The 20,819-nt window shown below is 39.5% G+C and overlaps 1 protein-coding gene across 3 annotated transcripts in view; it reads right to left on the bottom strand.

Moving 5' to 3' along the window:
• Positions 1-20,819, bottom strand: part of LOC132833249 (la-related protein 1B-like) — a 109,565-nt gene that overhangs the window by 62,558 nt on the left and 26,188 nt on the right. For all 3 annotated transcript variants that reach the window (XM_060851369.1, XM_060851370.1, XM_060851372.1), the window contains exons 3-4: positions 8,116-8,177; positions 4,745-4,804 (exon numbers count right to left, since the gene is read on the bottom strand). In XM_060851369.1, coding sequence (XP_060707352.1) covers positions 4,745-4,804; positions 8,116-8,177 — 122 coding nt within the window. The remainder of the gene's footprint in view (positions 1-4,744; positions 4,805-8,115; positions 8,178-20,819) is intronic.

Genomic DNA, 20,819 nt, shown 5'->3' with positions numbered 1-20,819 from the left:
GCTGCTCCATCATGAGGTACCTGTGGAGCAGGATCATAAGACAGAGTCCATAGCGAGAGATCAATATCACGCAACTGAAATGATATATTGAAGTATAGGTTACACCCGTTCTCAAAGGTGAAAGACTTAACAGCAGGCATCAGTTCATTAATATGTAAATCCCAGAGCTTCTTTCAAGTCACATTCTGGAGATAAATTCAGGTTTTATAACAAAAAGGGTGTGAGGTTAGAGTCTGTCTGTATCACAATCTTGAACCAGGCTGGTTCTATTTCCAAAGTAGGAATTTCTAAAATTATACACGAATTGACTGAGTGTTGTGTGCTTTTTGAACAAAATAGAATGTATCTGCAATGACAATTTTACAAATGCAAATTCACTCCATAGACTTGTGTGCATGTGCATGTACGAGATGGTCAGGGGGGAGAGAAGAGAAGAGGCAGAGGGAACAGGAACCCTAGGAACATGAAGGAGAGAGTGCATGTGTGTGGGGGAGAAAATGAATACGTGTGCAGGAGTGCCTGCGTCAGTGTGACAAAGTATAGGCCTGTGAGAGGGTGTATATCGTCTCTCTCTCTCTCACACACACACTACCAAGCACACGCACGCACACTTCCACCGCACCCCCTTCCCCACCCCCTCCAACAAATCCCCAGGGGGAGGGGGAAGGTAGCTAGGAAGGTGATAGATGAATTGGGGGAAGGGGGAGGAGAAAGAGAGATGGTGATAGGTTGGAGTGGATTGGTGGGAAGAAAGATGGACAGTAGGACAGTTCGAGAAGGCGGTGCTGAGTTAGAGGACTGGATCTGGGATAAGATGAAGGGAGGGAACATGAGGCAACTGGTGAAATGGACATTGATTCAGTATGGTTGGAGGGTCCCAAGGCGGAAGATGTTCTTCCTCCAGTTGTTGGGTGGCTAGGATTTGGCAGTGGAGGCGGCCCAGGACTTGCATGTCCTTAGTAGAGTCGGAGGGGGTACTGAAGTGGTCGGGCCCACCCCACATTTCTGTGGAAGAGCTTACACTTGAAACATTGACTCTCCTGTTCCTTGAATGTTGCCCGAGTGCTGTGCTCTTCCAGCTCCACACTTTTGACACACACGTCTATGGGTGTATTTGCATTTGCAGAATTATATGCGCAAATACATTCTGTTTTGTTCAAAAAGCATACAATCTGCAAGCAGTCAATCCATGTGATATTTTATAAATTCCTACTCTGGAAATAGAACCAGTCTAGCTCAAGATTGGGATAGAGAGACAGACTCTAACCTCACACCTTTAAAGCACTGTCTCAGTTGAGATGTCATTTTTTAAAAATAAAACCTTAAGTAATTGAAATGTGACTTGAATTAAGTTCTGTGATTTACATATTAATGAACTTAAACCTACAATCCATTCCAAAAGATGAAAGACTTAACAGCAATCCAGTTTATTCAATATATTGTTTCAGTTGCACGACACTAATTTTTTTGATAAAAATTCTGTGTCTTATGAAACTGCTCTGCTGCTAGCTCATGAAGGAGCAATGCTCTAAAGGCTTGTACTTCCAAATAAACCTGTTGGACTACAACCTGGTGTCAAAATTTAACTATTTCATCTGGTCTTTATGCAATGATAATAGCTAAAAGTTATAAGTTGATACCTTAACTGATTTCAGAGTAGCAACAGCATAGGCTCTTTGCAGGGTTCTTGTGGTGCCAGAAGATCAAAACTCAAACCCCACATTCTCCAGGTGTGCTGTGCATCTCTGAACAAATTGTTTAGAAAATATCTATAGGTCTGTGGAACATCAGGGCATCACTGCCTGCAATTTCAGGATTTTCTCACTTAATCACATACAGATGACAGAGCTGTTAGTTTTACCAAATTGTAATGAAGCACCAGCAGCCTTGCGATTATTAAAAACAGCAAATGTTAAGCTAATAAGAACATTCAAAACAAGTAGAACTGTGAATCATATGACAAAAATCCAAGCACAAGATAACCAGAATGTAATGAGCTAAAACAAGACTAAATTATGGTTTGTAATTTTACAGATGACACCAAGACTGATACTGCAGTGGACAGTGAAGGTGGTTATCTAAGGTTACAAGGAGATCTTCTTCAATTCAGTCAGTGGACTGAAGAATGGTAGGTGGAGTTTAATTGGGATAAATGTGGTGTATTGCGTTTTGATAAAATGAACAAAGGCAAGACTAATACGATTAAAATTGGAGCCTTAGGTAGTATAGTAGAACAGAGGTGTTCAGGTACATAATTCTTTGAAGTCTGCATTTCAGATGGGGTGGTTAAGAAACCATTTAACATGCTGCGTTCTTTGCTTAGATCTTTGAGTGTAGGAGTTGGGATATTATATCGAGATCGTACAGGACGTTGGTGAGGCCTCTTCTGGAGTAGTGCGTCAGTTCTGATTTATCAGAATGTTGTTGGTAATGCAGAGTTTGAGTTATGTGGAGAGGCTGGGAGTTTTTTCATCGGAACATAGAAAGTTGAGAGGTAACCATATACAAGGGGTCTGAATAAGGCGAATGGCAGGTGTATTTTCCCTACCGTGGGAGATTTTAAAACTAGAGGCACTTTTATGGTGAGATGAGAAAGATTTTTTAAAAAACACAAGAGGTATATTTTCTTGAATATACAGTATGTGGTTTGTGTGTGGAATGAACTTCCTGAGGAAGTGGAGGATGTGGGTGCAGTTAATGTTTAAAAGACATCTAGATAAGTTGATAAATAAGAACTGTTTAGTGGGATATGGACCAAGCGCAGACAGGTGGGACGAGTTTAGCTTGGGATTATGTTCGGAATGCACTGGTTGGACTGAAGGGTCTGTTTCAGAGCTGTATAGATCTATGAGTAACAGTTACATATGTCACAAAGCTGGTCCTTTCTTCTAAAAGCGGTTCGTTTTCTCCAGGATACTGTGTCCTTAGTTTTTCTCAGAGGGGTCGTAAAACAGTCCAGGCTCCAAAATAACTGGTTTGGTACAGAGATGAAAGTGTTTACTGAGAGGCCTTTTGTTTATACGTAAACAGATGAGACTTTAGGCCACAGCTTTCATGTTTTAGAAGTAACCTGTATAACGAGAGGGGAGTGGTCAGTCCAAAAAGCTGAAGTCTTGTTTGAGTCAGTTCAGCAATGAGCTGTGTGGAAACAGGCTGCTAGACTCTCTCCTTCTGCCCTTCTAATTTTGACCAGTAAGCCTTGGTTTCATTTTTTGTTCTGGGTTTACGGGGTTTGTTTTTTTGGGACTGTTGCGTGTATTTTTCAGAACAGCATAATTAAGCCTAGTTTGGATAGACTGAGTTCCATGGGTATTCTATATGCTGTTCTTTGTTTTAAAACCTGGTAGTCAACCTAGCTAACTTACTCCAGGTAATTTTCACTGTCCACTGATCGAAACAAATAGCAAGGTTACGGTCTGGATTGCCGGCTTAAGAAAGTTTTGAGTGGTCCGGCCTAGTCCATAATACAAAGACTTGACCTCTAAATAAAGGTGTGTTTCGGGTGATCCTTCTTATAAAGGTATATGATAAAAGCATCTGATCAGGTTGACAGAAACTAATTGACAACTCTCATCTTGTCAATATCAAAAATGAAGGCAGAGCATTAAAATTGCAGCTACTCAATGAGATGACTTCACACAAGAGATAATGCAAACATGAAATGCATAAAGAGCTGTTGATACTAACAGTCAATTGAAAATTTCAAGATTCAGTCGATTCTGACAAATTCTTAGGGAAGGCTGAACAGGCTGGGGCTATTTTCCCTGGAGTGTCAGAGGCTGAGGGGTGACCTCCTAGAGCTAGTCCAGAACTAGAGGGCATAGGTTTAAGGTGAGAGGGGAAAGATTTAAAAAGAGACCTATGGGGCAACTTTTTCACGCAGAGGGTGGTACATGTATGGAATGGAGCTGCCAGAGGAAGTGGTGGAGGCTGGTACAATTGCAACATTTAAGAGGCATTTGGATGGGTATACGAATAGGAAGGGTTTGGAGGAATGTGGGCCGGGTGCTGGCAGGTGGGACTAGATTGGGTTGGGATATCTGGTCAGCATGGACGGGTTGGATCGAAGGGTCTGTTTCCATGCTGTACATCTCTATGACTCTTTGATAAAGGGCACAGATACAAAGATTGAATTGAAGTTTTACAAAAAAAAGTTTGAAATAAAGTTCCACCTAAAATAAGAAATTAGAGTTGGACTAGATTGGCTCCCAGCCAGCAACTTCTCTATCTTAAACTTCTCATCTTTGTTTTCAAATTCCTTAATGTCCTTGCCTCTCCATTCCTAATTTCACTCCAATTTAAACCTATAGATATTTTTGCTCCTCTAGTTCTGAATTTTGCATAATGATTCCATCACTGGTGGCTGAGATTTCAACACACTACATCTTAAATTCTGGAATTTCCAGTCTGCACTTTTGATTTCCCAACTCATCTGCATTCCTTTACGTCACTTATTAAAACCTCTCTTTTCAATTAAGCTTTTAAATGATTAGACTTAACTCACATGACTGATTCAGTATCACGTATTTAATCAGGATATTTTAAGTAAGCAGCCCTAAATATTTGTTGCATCCCCAATGTAATTGCTCCTTGATACAAATGTGCTATTTACTTAAATGAATTGAAGATAAAAACTAATTTGCACTCGTGCAGATACAGACTGAATTAAAACATTGTTTGCTAATAAATTATTTAATTTTATTTCAGCTTAATATATGGACAAGTGCATTGCACATTAACATACCTCCTTATTAGCAATTTCTCCAGGAGTAGGCCAGTTTGTGATGTCACTGAAATCGCTTGCCTAAAAATAGGAGAAAAACAAACATTCAATATTTCAATAAACGTCAAAAGAATGTTACAGCACAGAAAAATGCTACCCTACTTGTGCTGGCTCAAGCAATCTGATAAATCCCACTTCCCTGCACTTTCCCTACAGCCACGCAAACATTCCCATTCCAAATATAAATCAAATACTCTCTTACAAGTGATTGCTGAACATACATTTTTCACCACTTTCTGGCAGCATACTGCAGATCACAACCAGGTGCTTAAAAAACGTCTTATGTCCTTTGTCATTACTGACTCTTCTGGAAAGAGCTCATTCTTATTTGTCAGAACTCTTCATATGTTGTTTGAAGACCTTTTAAGTTTTCCTGTAAGCATTCAGATCCAGAGAGAAAAAAAAATCCCATCTCTAGTCTTTCCACCTGAACGGAAATCAATCATCCCAATTTTATTCTATTTTCAAATCAAATAAGCAGTTTTGATTTTCCTCTTTGCTGACTAGTGTTCATAACTCTTCAGAAAAAACATTAAAGTGTAGTGTCACCAAAATGGGACCAAATTTGCACCCCAACATTTCCATGCATTTTCATGCACAAGTTTGAGCAATTTCTTTGCTGTATAGCACCTCCAAACAACACTATACACCAGATACATTGAAGACATTTTCCTCCTCTGGACCTATGGTGAAGGGTTACTGAAACAATTAGTGATATTAACAAGTTTCATCTACCATCACAATTACTCTTGAGAATCAGTCTCATTCTTCGACACATGCACCTCTGTCACAGATGGACACGTCCGTACCCGGCTCTACTGCAAGCCATGCTGCACTACACTAGCTTCCACCATAAACATTAAAACAGCCATCCCCTACGCAAAGAAAAAAGCTCAACACATACACAGGATCTGTTCAGATGAGGAAGAACGCAATGGACAATGAAGGATGTCCTCAAGAATGGGATACGATGCTTAACTCAATTGCCAGTTCAGACGTGCCACAGTGAGAAAACGTCATGACCTCCTCAGGTACCCTTCCATCATCAGTACTTTCTGGGAGTTCAAAAAACTATACCATGTTCTTTGCAGCCTGCAAGCCTTTATCGATGAGGATGAGCACCTCACCAAGATCATCCCTATGCCCCCACTCCTTGCCTTTAAACAACCACCAACCTTAAACAGACCACTGTTCACAGCAAACTGCCCAGCCTTCAGGACAGCAAACACATCATACAACCAGTCATGGCAACGACAGCAAGATATGCCGTGTCGACATGGATACCACCGTTACATGTGGGGACACACCACCCATCACGTGCATGACAGGCACTCGGGTGACTGGGCCAACACTGTCGCTCTCAGACGCTGCAGATATGGCTGCCCGAGGCATAGTATACTGGCAAAGCCAAGCAGATGCAATGACCATGAATGAACGGATACTCCGCAACAATCGTCAGACAGACATGTCCCCTCCCAGTGGGGGAGCACTTCAGCGGTCAAGGACATTCGGCCTCAGACCTTTGCGTGACTGTCCTCCAAGGCGGACTTCAGGTAACAACGCAGAGTCACCAGAGGTTGATAGCCAAGTCCAAATATGGGATGTACCAGAAGACAGCCTCAATTGGGATCTTGGGTTCATGTCACACCAGGGTAACCCCACCACACTATACACTCTCAGATACCCCCTCACAGGCATTTACACACACAAGTACACATGCACAAACACAAGTCTATGGGGTGAATTTGCATTTACAGACACTTCCTATCTTGTTCAAAAAGCATGTAATCTGTAAGCAATCATGTGACATTTTATAAATTCCTACTTCGGAAATGGAACCAGCCTGACTCAAGGTTGGGATACATACTAACTCTAACACTTTTAATGCATTGTCTGATCAGAGATATCACTATTTCCTGGCCATTTGAACCTGCTTCAAAGAAACAATGTAAGAAACAATAAAAAAAACAAAAATTGCAGACAAAGGCTGTTGTGAAGAAATGTATTTAACACTAATTCACCACTGTAGATCCTGCAACAGTTGAAAACATACAGTAATGCAAAGTATGAAAAAGTCAGTCAAGATGCAACAAATATGACAAACATTGGAATTAAGAGCTAAAAGGGAGATAAATTGCAAGCAAAATCCAGCATGCTAGCAATAAGCTAGACAAAGAACTCAAGAACAAATATTTTAAACACAGTCAGAAATGATATGGAAGGAACAAGCCCCAAATCCAATGTTGGGTAGTATGCCACAGAACTGTCAAAGTAAGGAATAGTTGGTTTAACCAAGCCTTGCAAGTATCTTAAACAGGTATAGGAAGGGAACTTCAGAAACTAGGTAACTGCAGGCATCACAATCAAAAGCTGAGGAAGGTCATGGATATTCAAGAGCCGAGAATTAGAGGACCCCAAATTACAGAAGTCTGCTTGACTGATGTCGGTTGGGGGTGTCTCTCAAGAGATTGGAATAGGTAAGGGGAGAGCATTCAAAAATTGGGAGCAAACATTTGTCTCCGAAAACTAAACAAACAGAACTTGGTATAGGTTGAGACAAACAAACAGATTAGATGACCTTATGTTTAGAGGGTAGCACTGAGGGAGACCAACCAGGAGTGCATGTGAATAACTGAGTCCAGAGCTAAGAAAAGCATATTAAAAGGATTTGAACAGATCAGACAAGACCAAGCACAGGTGAAGCAGTGCTGCAAAAGATGGGAAAAGCTAGTCTTATTAATGAACATAAGAGATTGGAACTCATCCTGGAGAAAAATATCACACCAAGGTTGCAAACAGACTGACTCAATCACAGACTTGCCATGGGGGGAGATGAAGTCAAGTAACTATTGGAACAGAAGGCACAACTACTTTTAGAAATAAAGCAATTTAGCAAAGTAAAAAATTAAAAATAATAATTTGGAAAAGGAGACTAAGGGAATAAAACATTTGAAACTATTGACAAGAAAAACATTTTTATATGTATTGTAAAAACAAATATAATTCAATACTTTTTCTGAACAGTGTTGCATCACAGCCTTGTACAGCAAGGAGGGAGATAGAAAAGATAAACTCCTAATATATACTTCTTTTAAGGGGGAAGACAGGAGTACCCAAAAGATGTGGGACAGTTTTGGCTGCATATCAAGGTAATTTATGGTAATATTAACGATAATAGTCACTGGACTATTAGATGATAAAACAACAAAACTTTCAATATAGTCTTCTAGTTTATTATAGTTTCAAGGAATGTTACAACTTCAATATTTAAAGTTTCACAAACTTAAAGAGGGACAAACCTTTAAAAGGATTTGATAACTTATTTTGCATACCTTTCCAGTTTTCTTTGCTTTGGGCTTGCTTGCCTTGATCACTTTGGTTGAACTCTGTTGCTCTGAAAATTCAAAATGCTCAGTTAGGAGTTGTTAATGCAATTGATTAATTCAAGAATATCAAACTAAAATACCTTGGAATCATTCAACAAAGATAAAGTACAGCCAAGAGTATAGCCTCTCAAAATGCATCCTTTAATTGTTAGACTCTTGGAAACAAAAAAAGTCTTCTTTGTGTTGCAGTAATTTCCAGACATTATGCATGAATCAAGTGAGATTTTGGTTTTTGCCCCATCTCTGCACAAGAATGGTCAGAACCACATTTCCACTGACATGCCCCTTTGATTTACTTATCCTCAGAAGCAAACTAGAAACAGGATATTTTACAAGTTATTGGAAGAAATTCTTATTGCTTCACAATACAGGAGATTACTATTTAATTGAGAATACATTAACATTCCCATTGAATTTCACTTAGGTTCTATTCTTAGCAATTTCAAAAGGCAAATATTTCGTCTCAATGATTAACACTAAATATTCTGAATATTGTGGATTGCAAAAGATCTAAGACATAGGAGCAGAACTAGGCCATTCAGCCCATCAAGTCTGCTCTGCCATTCAATGAGATCAAGGCTGATATGATAAATTCCGAACAGAGAGAAATTGAATTGAACCTAGGTATAAATATTAACAAAGAAAAGGAATGGTCAAGAAATTAACAGGATAAAGCTGCTGTGAAATCTCCAAAAAAAGGAAACCTGCATCCTTGCATTTTAAAAAGGAATAGTACAGAAGCATTTGATGTATAGTCACTGATCTTCTACAATTCCCTGATTACCAGAACTTATTGCAAAGATTAAAGGCAGCTTATGGAATCCGATTATTCAAGGAAGAAGGGAGTCAGACAAAATTGGAAGAATGCAAGAATGCTTTATTAGGGGCATGGGAACACAGCATTTAGAGAATCATATTCTTATTGTTAATGAATGATGACAAATCATGTTGAGAAATCCGTTAAGTTGTTTTGAGGATAAAATTAGAAATCGGAACAGAGAATGAAAGATATTTGTATGTTCAAAAAGCTGTGATAAAGGTACTCGACAAGGGGCTATTACATGACATTAAGACTCGTGAGTTGGAGGCATTACATGAACACTGAATGAAGATTGGTTGAAAGATGAAAACAGAAAGAAACCTATCATTTTCAGATTGGGAAACCTGTAAGTTGGGGTACCATAAAGATCAGCACTTGGGATTCAGTGGTTTACAATTTATATCAATGACTTGGAACGAGTAAACAAAGTGAAACATATCCAAATTTGCTGATGATACAAAGTTAGGCGGGAAGGTGAATGATGCAAATGTAGCTGCAAAGACCAGTTAAGTGGACAAAAACAAGCAGATGCATGGTCCTGCAAATAAATGTGAAGTAATCAATTCAGCATGTAAAATGGAATTTTGAAAAAATAAAATGGAGACTGGAAAACAGTGGTATGCAGAGAGGTGTCTTTGTACAGCTAGCAATTGTGAAAGCAGCCTAGAAATCAGCCTTACTCTAGTCTGATTGTAATTATTACAGAGTAGAAAATTTACTGCCTTGGTACGATCACATTAGGAATTGTGCGCACACTTTTAGTTTTCTTAACCTAAATACGATGGCTAGCCTAGGAGGAAAGGCAAATGTCCATTATAAACTGATGTAAAATCAAATTGCTGAAGAAACTCAGCAACATTGTAGGAAGAAAGCAAAGCCAAAAGAGTCTACTGACTTCATCAAAACAGGTCGCAAAACATTGACTGATTCCTTTCCACATGGGCTGCCAGACTACAGTTTATCCAGCAATTTCTTTTTTGCTTCTCCAACATCCATAGTTAGACCATAAGACATAGGAGTGGAAGGCAGGCCATTTGGCCCATTGAATGGCGGAGTGGACTCAATCATGGCTGATGGGCATTTCAACTCCACTTACCAGCATTCTCCCCGTAGCCCTTAATTCCTCGTGACATCAAGAATCTATCAATCTCTGCCTTGAAGACATTTAGCGACCCAACCTCCACTGCGCTCTGTGGCAATGAATTCCACAGGCCCACCACTCACTGGCTGAAGAAATGTCTCCGCATTTCTGTTCTGAATTGACCCCCTCTAATTCTAAGGCTGTGTCCATGGGTCCTAGTCTCCTCGCCTAACGGAAACAATTTCCTAGCGTTCACCCGTTCAAAGCCATGTATTATCTTGTACGTCTCTATTAAGTCTCCCCTTAATCTTCTAAATTCCAATGAATCCCAGGATCCTCAGCCGTTCCTCGTATGTTAGACCAACCATTCAAAGGATCATCCGTGTGAATCTCCGCTGGACACGCTCCAGTGCCAGTATGTCCTTCCTGAGGTGTGGGGACCAAAACTGGACACAGTACTCCAAATGGGGCCTAACCAGAGTTTATAAAGTCTTAGTAGCACAATGGTGCTTTTATATTCCAACCCTCTTGAGATAAATGACAACATTGCATTCGCTTTCTTAATCATGGACTCAACCTGCATGTTTACCTTTAGAGAATCCTCGACTAGCACTCCCAGATCCCTTTGTACTTTGGCTTTACGAATCTTTGTTTTATTCTATTAACCTGATTCCAAGGAGAAGGGGAATATTCTAGGATCAGAAGTCAAGCAGGAAAATATTTCCTTGAATAAGCAGAATGTATCCTTGAAAAGGTAAAAGGACATTGTGAAGGACTTTGACTCTGAAATCAGAGATTAGGTGTCACAGTCTCAGAATAAAGGGTCAGCCATTTAGGATGGAAGCATGGAGAAAGTTCTTCAAAGCACAGAGATTCTGGAATTCTATACTCCAGATGCTCAGTCATTAAACACATCTAAGTCAAAAGACTTTTTCATATTGTAGTAGTTAAGGGATAAAGGAATAATACAAAGTGAGATTGAGTTGAAACATTAACTCTAATTGTACTGAATGACAGGGCAAGTGCTTGGGGCTGAGTGGTCAACTCTGATTTATGTTCTTATCTTTCAATTCTAACTTTTTACACATTCAGAGCTGCAGAAATACTAGGTGATCCATAGATACCTTGGCTTTTTTTAGAAAAATATATAAACCATAAATGCAAAGAAATTCTATTGATTTTTTTTCATGAAATTATATACAAAATGGTGCTTCAGGAAGATGAATACCAGGACAATTATCCACCATTTACAGAAACAATTTAAACATCAGAAGTATGTCAAAATGTGAGTATAACACCAACAATGGTCAAAAAAAAACTTAAATAATAAATTAATTTCTACTACCGGCATGCAGTTACCAAAATAAACTTGATATGGTGCATTGCAGTAGGGAGAAAAGGAGGTCACTTAAGTGCTGGGATCAAATGAACAAACTGATTCGTGGGTACAAATACATAGGTCACTAAAATAACTAATGCAATTAGGGTGAAAAAAACTACAATGTGCAGAGGATACAATCGATAAGTAGGTCACTTAGACTAAAACTTTAACAGTTAGAGGTCAAAGAAGCTGCAAAATGGATTTGAGAATATTATGAAATTGGAATGGCTTTACTCATCAAGAAACATTGAAATGACCAGTTGTTCTTTTCTCTGGGAAAAGATATCAAACAGCATATCTCTTCGTTGTTTGCAACAAGGTACTGGCCATAAGCAAAACACCTATGCCTCCAAAACACAAGTGTCCAACATTAGATGTGATTTCACTCGAGAATGTCCGGGATAATCCTGAATGTGCAAACAACCAATCTGGAATCAATTTAGAATTCAGTCAGGCTTAGAGTGGGTGTACTAAAAGCTACATATTAACATTTGTGGGCGGCACGGTGGCACAGTGGTTAGCACTGCTGCCTCACAGCGCCTGTAGACCCGGGTTCAATTCCCGACTCAGGCGACTGACTGTGTGGAGTTTGCACGTTCTCCCCGTGTCTGCGTGGGTTTCCTCCGGGTGCTCCGGTTTCCTCCCACAGTCCAAAGATGTGCGGGTCAGGTGAATTGGCTAAGCTAAATTGCCCGTAGTGTTAGGTAAGGGGTAAATGTGGGGGTATGGGTGGGTTGCGCTTCGGCGGGTCGGTGTGGACTTGTTGGGCCGAAGGGCCTGTTTCCACACTAAGTCTAATCTAATGTAATAAAGGGCTCTATCCTTTGCAGATAGAATTAACATGTACACACACTGTACATTTCAACTCATTAAATTGGTTTGCAACCACTGATTCATTTCTCAGGATAAAGCCACCTGGTTTAATTGCCAATCATTGAACTGGTTCATTTTCCATGACCAAAGTCATCTGCCAACTGATCAGGACTGTTAATCAGACAGTACAAATGTTGGATTCTTCCCCCTTACGTTGGTATTCTTGCAAATTGTATTACAAGAGCAAAACAAGAGTATTTGTCAAAGTGTCTTTCTTCAGCAATACAAAAATACTTCCACAGGATATAGATAGTGGCAAACTTGCATTTGTTGCTCACCTCTAACTGCAATGAGGGGTAATGGTGAGCAGTCAGCTTGAACCATACCATGAGGGAAAGGTGGCGGCCTAGTAACAGACACAGCAGCTCATGGAATTTGAACTCAATTAATGGATCTGGAATTAAAAGCTAGTCTCAGTAATAGTGACCATGAAATCCAATATGTTCAAATCGATTTTGCATCACTGTGTAGCCACTTGGTATCAAACTGGGATGGAGATGGAAACTTCCACAAAAGTAATGATCGCCTGGATGTATGAAGTGACAAATTAATCCAGAGGAAGAAAAGGGCAATTAAAGCTACATAAAACACTGACTCAGGACTAGATCGTACTTCATTGATGGCTAATCAGCAAAAATCCTTAAGTAATTTTGTGACAGCACTGTGGGTGCACCTGCAGATGGACAGCAGCAATTCTAAGAGACAGCTCACTGTAACCTTGAAGGTTAATTAGCAATGGGAAATAAATGCTAACAGAGTCGGCACTGCCCACACCTCAACAATACAATAAAAAGAACCCATGGTGTAAGGTATGGTAATCTCAGTGGCGTTATTGAAAGATACCCAAACAGTCAGTGTGATATACCTGATTTGGGGGTAGTGATATTAGTGTCTGCCTTCAAGGAGTTAAGAGTCCTACAGATGTACAGCATGGAAACAGACCCTTTGGTCCAACCCGTCCATGCCGACCAGATAGCCCAACCCAATCTAGTCGCACATGCCAGCACCCGGCCCTTATCCCTCCAAACCCTTCCTATTCATATACCCATCCAAATGCCTCTTAAATGTTGCAATTGTACCAGCCTCCACGACTCCCTTTGGCAGCTCATTCCATACTTAAACACACAGATAAGGGTTGTCAGAAGGGTTGTCTTCCAAATTAATCAAAAAGACTGCATTACACATTAGAGAAATTGTCCCAGTATGGTAAAACCATTTAAAATAATTTGAGAGTTGTGCACTTGGAAAAGCAAGCTTTAAAATATATGGAAAATGATGGTTTTCAAGAGATCCAAAGCACATTCCAAATGTTTTTTAGCGTTGGAGATATCTTTCCCTTCTGGAAAGCTATAAAAGGGACCTAAGGGACAACTTTTTCATGCAGAGGGTGGTAAGTGTATGGAATGGGCTGTCAGAGGAAATGTGGAGCCTGGTACAATTGCAACATTTAAAAGGCATCTGGATGGGTATATGAATAGGAAGGATTTGGAGGGTTATGCCCCAGGTGCTGGCACGTGGAACTAGATTGGGTTAGGCTATCTGGTCAGCATGGACGAGTTGGACTGAAGGGTCTGTTTCAATGCTGTTCATCTCTATGACAGCAGTTCTGTGAAATTCAGAAGAGGTTTAAAAGATCTTCACTATCAATCTGATCATTCAAAATCTGTTAGCACATGGTTATAAATTTTCAGATCTTTTTCAACAAAGATGGTGCCTTTAAACAGTACCAAGCAAAGGGATGTGGAAACAAGGAAATAATCAGTTATTAAAAAAACAACAGCATGTTACTGGTTAGGCAATGTTCTAATGCCAGTCAAAGAAACCCCGTCCCTCCCACCCCACATCTGTGTTTATTATTTAGATAATAAAACATTCCACCATTTTAGTAGAATGCACAGTTATGAATGACTGAAAACAAATAACAGACCTTGTAATATAATGTAATACGCACCTTCAATGGCTTTCTTTTAAAAGTAAGATGAAACAACTATCACACAAAGTAAAAACAATGTTTTTCTGACGAATTGCTGGAGAAAAGTGACATTAGTAGAAGGCAAAGATGTTCAAATATTCAATTACAGATTCACAACCTTTGGGTGTAGTGCAATTTCAATTCAGTCCTAAACCTGCTCCCCTTATTTGGAGGCTATGCCCTCTGGCTCTAGGTTCACCCACCAGTGGAAACAACCTGCCTGTGAGAATGCGTATAGTGTATAAGCAGGCAGGGAAAGAGTTCAGTTCTGTGTTTTGTGAAACAAAAGGTTCAGCTGAGCGTGAAGAACTTACAGTTGACAATGGGGTGCTGCAGGCAAGGATAATGGATTAACAAGTTGGGAAAGCAATGGTAGGGTGGCCAGAATACCTGTAAGCATGACCAACTGACCTGTAAAAAGGGGATGTGTTTTCTTTGTTTGTGGCCTCTTTTGACTCGACTTTGCACGCCTGCAAAGATTGGCTAAGAGGTCACCTAGATTGTACAAGCTTTAATGAACTTTAACTGTTTGCAGAAGTTGATGTGTGACAATTGCATCTCATTGTGAACCTCAGGAAAAGAACCTAAAATATATAGACATATGCTAGACTTTGATACAGATTAATCAATATTCCCACAATAAGTTTCCTGGTAGCCTGGGTAAAAATGAAATTTTGCCTTGATATCCTTTGTTCCAGCTATATTCATCCACAAACAAAACATTTTCTTTTTTATTTGGATTGAAGGTTAGTGCCCTGGCATGGAAATCTACAAAGCCTGTTGTTCTGTCGTCTTTGCTTTTTTAAGTAACTTTTTGTAGTATAATTTAGTTATAAACATTGGTCAACTACTAAGAAGCTTCAAAGATTAACAGAATGAAGAAGCCATTCAAAGAATGAAAGAATTGTTTAACCAGAAACCAGAGATTTGACTGGTCAACAGAACTTCCTGCAGCAGTTTGCTGAAACATTTTGAATGTTCCTTAAAGCACCGTTAAACCTAGAAAAAAAAATTTGGAAAAAGTATGGAAACTTTATTAAAAACATGCTGTGTGCCAAAACAGAAGGTTGTTAAAAAGGACTCTCGGAGATCCAAGATGGCGGCGACTCAGCAAGTCTGAGTCTACAGAGCCCTTCCCAAAACCTGGGAAAAGTGGGTTTCCTGCCCCCACCACACTTGCCAAACCACCCAAAAAATTTCTTTAATCTTAATTAGCTGCTGAATATTATATTTAAACAGTCTAATACTGAGTGGATGATGAGTAAATCAAAGGGACCCCGCAGCTCTCAGAAAACAAAGACCCCTCCCCCACCCTCCTCTCCTCCGGCTGCAGCTGATGTAAAAACAGGCCTTATAGAGATGATTGCCAGGCTGGAATCGACACTCGTCAATTTCATCGCAGAATCCCGACAGAGATGGAATGCATTCGAAGAAAAGCTGCAGAAACAGAATCACTCTATCGGAGAATTACAGGGCCGAGTGGAGGGGGGCGGAACTAAAGACCACGACCTCCGAGGCTGCAGCTCAAACAGCTGCAGAACAGGTGCGAACCCTGGAGCAGAGAATCAGGGCCTTTGAAATCTACATGGATGATATTGACAACAGAAATCGGAGAAAGAATATTCGGTTGCTGGGCCTTCAAGAACAAGAAGGGAAAGGACAGTTAGCAGCATTTCTGGAGCGATGGCTGCCCCAGCTTTTAAACCTGGGGGCTGAAACTGACCGGGTAAGGGTGGAGTGGGCCTACCGGGTCGCAGTACGCGGATCTGGCCCAAACCAGCGCCCACGCCCGGTCCTGTTCCGGCTGCAGAGTTATAGGGAGAGGCAGATACTCCTGGATGCCTCCAGAAAGCTTGGAAAGGATCCTAAAGCTATGATTCATGAAGGATCCAAGATTATGTTATTTCAGGACTTCTCCCCGGCTTTGGCACGAAGAAGGAAGGCGTTTGATGAGGTGAAGAAATGTCTAAGGGACTTAGATATTCAATACACCTTACGCTACCCAGCGATGTTATGCTTTACCCACGAAGGATCAGAGTATAATTTTAGATCATCGGAAGAGGCCAAGAAACTTTTAGACTCGGTTAAATAAATCGTAAGAGACAATTTATGTTGGCTTGCCTCTCCCACCCTCCGTGGGGAGAAATGGATACTTTATTCTACTTTATTTTTGCCTCTGGGAGCGGGGTTGTCTTCCTTGCTATGTTATTATACTTAACTGTAATCTGTTGGAGTTGTAATTTTATAGTTGTGTGTGTTTGTACGTGGCATTGATGCTAGCAGATATACTCAGGTATGGGTGGGGAGGGGTGGGGGTGCGGCGCTCACTGTTAACTCTAGCTCGGTATTATATCTAAATCCTATTAAGGAGCGCCCGGGTTGAGGGTGGGACACTGTTTGGGAGAGGATATGGTGGAACGTTGGAAAGGTAGTAAGGCCCCCTGAGAACAAGGGGGAAGATCTCCATTCAAACATGTTTAATTTTTTTTTTGTTCTTATTGTTTGGAAATAACTTCCTTTTTATCATACTGTTATGAGTGTATTAGAGAACATTTTCTCTTATTTGAAGGATGTAAGCGACTCAACTATACACTCTGGATGATTGTGGATTAGTTGAATTTTGATGATTATATATTTAAGATTTATTTTTATATTAATGTTTGTGCTTGAAAATTCTGCTTATTTTTGTAAATTTGTCAAAATGTTAAATTCCCAATAAAAATATCTATTAAAAAAAAGGACTCTCTCTCTCTATTTGTTTTGCGATGTTGTAAACAGCTGTTTAAATATTACACTGAATTATGTGGGTGACCACGATCACTTTTGCCTCCTGGTTTGCAATTATATGATAAGTTTTGTCAGCCCCTCTAGTCAGAATTTACTGTCAAAATTCAGAACAAGTAGGAAAAAGATTTATAAAAAGGAAAGTAATGGCCTAGTGGTATTATTTATTGATTACCTGGATCTCGGAACTAATAATGTTCTAGGGACCTGAGTTTGAGAACTGCCACAGTTGTTTGGAATTTAAATTCAAGAAAACAATTCTAAAATTAAATACAACATGTAACTGGTTAGGCAATGTTCCAATACCAGTCAACGAAACCTCCTCCCTCCCACTCCACATCTGTGTTTATTATTTAGATAATAAAACATTCCACCATTTTAGTAGAATGCACAGGTACGCATGACTGAAAACAAATAACAGACCTTGTAATATGCTCCTTCAATGGCTTTCTTTTAAAAGTAACATGATACAACTATCACTCAAAATTAAGAGTGCAGTTTTGGCCATGCAACTGTTGTTGATTTTTGGAAAAGCACATCTGGTTCACTAATGTCGCAAAAGCAAAAAACAATAACCATCCTTGCCTTGCTGGTATACACACGACTTCAGATGGGGTAGCTATGCTATTAAGAAATCCTCTCTGATAAGAAAAGTTACTAATAAGGCTTCAGCGCAATGACATTGAGATTAATGTGCTTCCTTTGTTATAAAGCTGTTGTGATTACAGTTTCACCATTCTAATATTGTTAACTAAACACCAAAACAAAAAATCAATGATTCTGATCTATGGATTGAATTTGTCCATTTAATTCAGGAGTTGAAAATTGTTTGATACTTTGTAGAATTATCGAATTGTTACAGCCTACAGAAAGTCCATTAGATCTGTTGTACCTTTATTTTCCTCGACCTCACCAAACCCAAATCATCCATGGCATTTTCTTTTGTCTATTAACCACCAACTGTAAATCACCAGTGCTTTCCTACTGACCTGTTCTACCTTTATCTACTCTCTGCAAAAGGAATGCAGCCAGTCCCACTCCTGTACTCTTTTCCCTGTAGCCCTCCAGATATTTTCATTCAGGTAATATCAATTCCTCTGTCAGCAATAATTTAGAATATCTCTTCCACAGACACAGGCACTGAATTTGGATTGTTTTGTTTATCTTTCCTCCAAAATGGTATCATTTCACACTTCTCCACATTAAATTTTCAGTTGCCATGGTGGTTTATAAAAGCTGCGGGACATGGATAGGATGAATAGCCAAAGTCTGTTTCCTAGAGTGGATAAGTCTCAAACTAGAGGGCATAGGCTAAGGCAAGAGGAGAAAGATTTGGATGGATATATGAATAGGAAGGGTTTAAATGGATATGGGCCAAATACTGGCAAATGGGACTAGGTCAGTTTGGAATGTCTGGCCAAATGGATAAGTTGGACCAAAGTGTCTGTTTCCATAATGTATGGCTCCAAAGACAACAAATGCATTTTGCAAAATTGCAACATTTAAAACACTATTTTCAACTGATCAAATTAATGACCTGCACATAAAAATCAAAAAAGATACATAGCTTAGCTATGTATTTGGATTACCTCCTGCTTAGATGCATATTAGAGCAATTTATATGCTTCATTATTTCCATTAAGTTTCTAATATCAAGCAACATTGAATCTAGTTGTTTGATTAAGGACTAATCTACTAGTCAAGCATAATCATTAAAAAATGGTTTTCCCAGATATTTGAAATTCAAACAAGCAACCTGCAAGACATAGGAGCTTCGTTTCCTATGTCTTACAGGGGCGTTTGCTAATCATGCACATGGAAGCATTAATATTTTGATTTCTACTTTAGATTCCAGATGCATTGTACAAGTTTCTGTATCACTTTTTAAAATAAGCCTAAAATCTCTCCTCAAATCACCACATCTCATTCATCACTTGTAAGTTTTGAAATTGTGTAGAAAATGGATGGCATATTTACCTACAGTCGATTTAAGTTTCACTGTTTAAATCATTTTGATGTATTCCTGATAGGCAATGCACTAAAACAAGTGGAAACCTTTCACCACAGGACAATTCCCAGAACAACTGTCCAGCTTTCCCTATATGCCCCAGGAACACAAGGCCAATCCCAATACTGTACCAATGCCACTCACTTGGTTGAGATAGGTTGTACTGTACTTGGGATTTGTGGTTCAGTGCTAAGTGAGGACAAAATCGAATTTTTTTTTACTCCTAGATGGCATGCTTATCTAAAGATAACAGCTTATCAGGTTATTCCCTATTTCAATTTTAGTATCCGACGAACTTCAGTTGTAACCTTTCAACTGAGATACACAGTAGTGAGTAATACCATGAGCTTCGTAGCCTTTTTCTTATAAAATTGTGAATCTAAATGTATAATGCAATGAGGCTACTCCTCTGAGGTAGTTATGGTGTCCTTGGGTTTTTTTTTCCCCCAGAAGGGTCATAAACACAGTTGCCAAAAGGTCTGGCTTGGATAGGCTTTAGTGCCAATTTGATTATAGCTACAGATACTGCCTCAGTCAAAAGGCTACATTTTAAAAACACTTGCAGCCAGTTCTCCCAGCTCAGTTTTTCACTGGCTTGGTTTGGTTTTAGCAAAGAATCAGTTGTGAAGCTGCTAGACCCAAAGAAACAGGTCCATGATGATCCTCCCTCTCTCTGACAGCGCTCCTGCGAGACCCTATAGGTTTCATTTCACTTTTTGCCAAGGGATGTTAATGGAGATTGTTGCAGCAATTTGGAACAGCATCATTAAGTTGCAATAGTCTATAGGGTTTTCAGATTGGTTAAGTTATTTTATGCTCTGTTCTGTTTTGTGTTCCACTCAGTAACCTTGCAAATAAATTCTGTTTTGTTTAAAACTAAGTGGTTGGGCAAGCTGCATCCTGGAATATCCACTTTGCACCTGTTTAAAACAACTAGCAAAGTTAGGGTGCAGGTTACTTTCTTGAAATGTTTTGAGGGGGTCTGGTGTGGTCCATATATCAACATAACCCCTCCCTTCCCAAAACGTCCAGGATGTTGATATTATGATCTATCATTCTGATCTCAACACCTCGTTAACTAGAATGCCCGAAAGTATATAACGGAATCCATTGGCCTTTTAAAAACATAAGCCTACCGAATTCATATATGCAATTCAGATCTAATTCTGTCAGGGGACAGAAACCAAGACAATTTCCTTTTACAAAATGATCAGTCCATCTGTTTAAACATGTTGTGGTACACCTCCACAGCAGAAGGCACATGAACCTGGACTTCCTACTACACAGGAAGAGACATCACAAGGCTTCAAACAGTCCCAAAAGGCACCTTTCTTTATGGACACAACTATTCGTTTTTTTAAGAAAAACAATAAATCACCTGCATATGTAAATGAATTAATTGGAAAACAAAGTCCATCAAGAGCAATGTAGAGCAAAGCTGAGACAGGGCAACTACTCAGTCTTACAGCACCTTTCACCTATTCCCTCCTTTATATGAACCCAGTTAAATAAAATAACCCTAAAGGCTGCTTAATTACTTGCTGAATATAAATTCCCTCTTTACATTAAAGTGAATGCAAATCATACCAACAATTTTTATTTTGCATATTTCACCTTGCCTTATAGTACCATCATCAAAATTATTTTACCTTATATCCCTTGTAATAAAAGAAGGAATATGAAAGATTTTATGTCTAATCACCAAGGTTTCCGAACAAAACAAAAAAGTGA

This window comes from Hemiscyllium ocellatum, chromosome 36, assembly GCF_020745735.1.
Source record: "Hemiscyllium ocellatum isolate sHemOce1 chromosome 36, sHemOce1.pat.X.cur, whole genome shotgun sequence".
NCBI classification, from domain to species: domain Eukaryota; kingdom Metazoa; phylum Chordata; class Chondrichthyes; order Orectolobiformes; family Hemiscylliidae; genus Hemiscyllium; species Hemiscyllium ocellatum.
The sequence above is the reverse complement of the archived record's forward strand: the minus strand, read 5'-3'. Positions and strand labels throughout refer to the sequence as shown.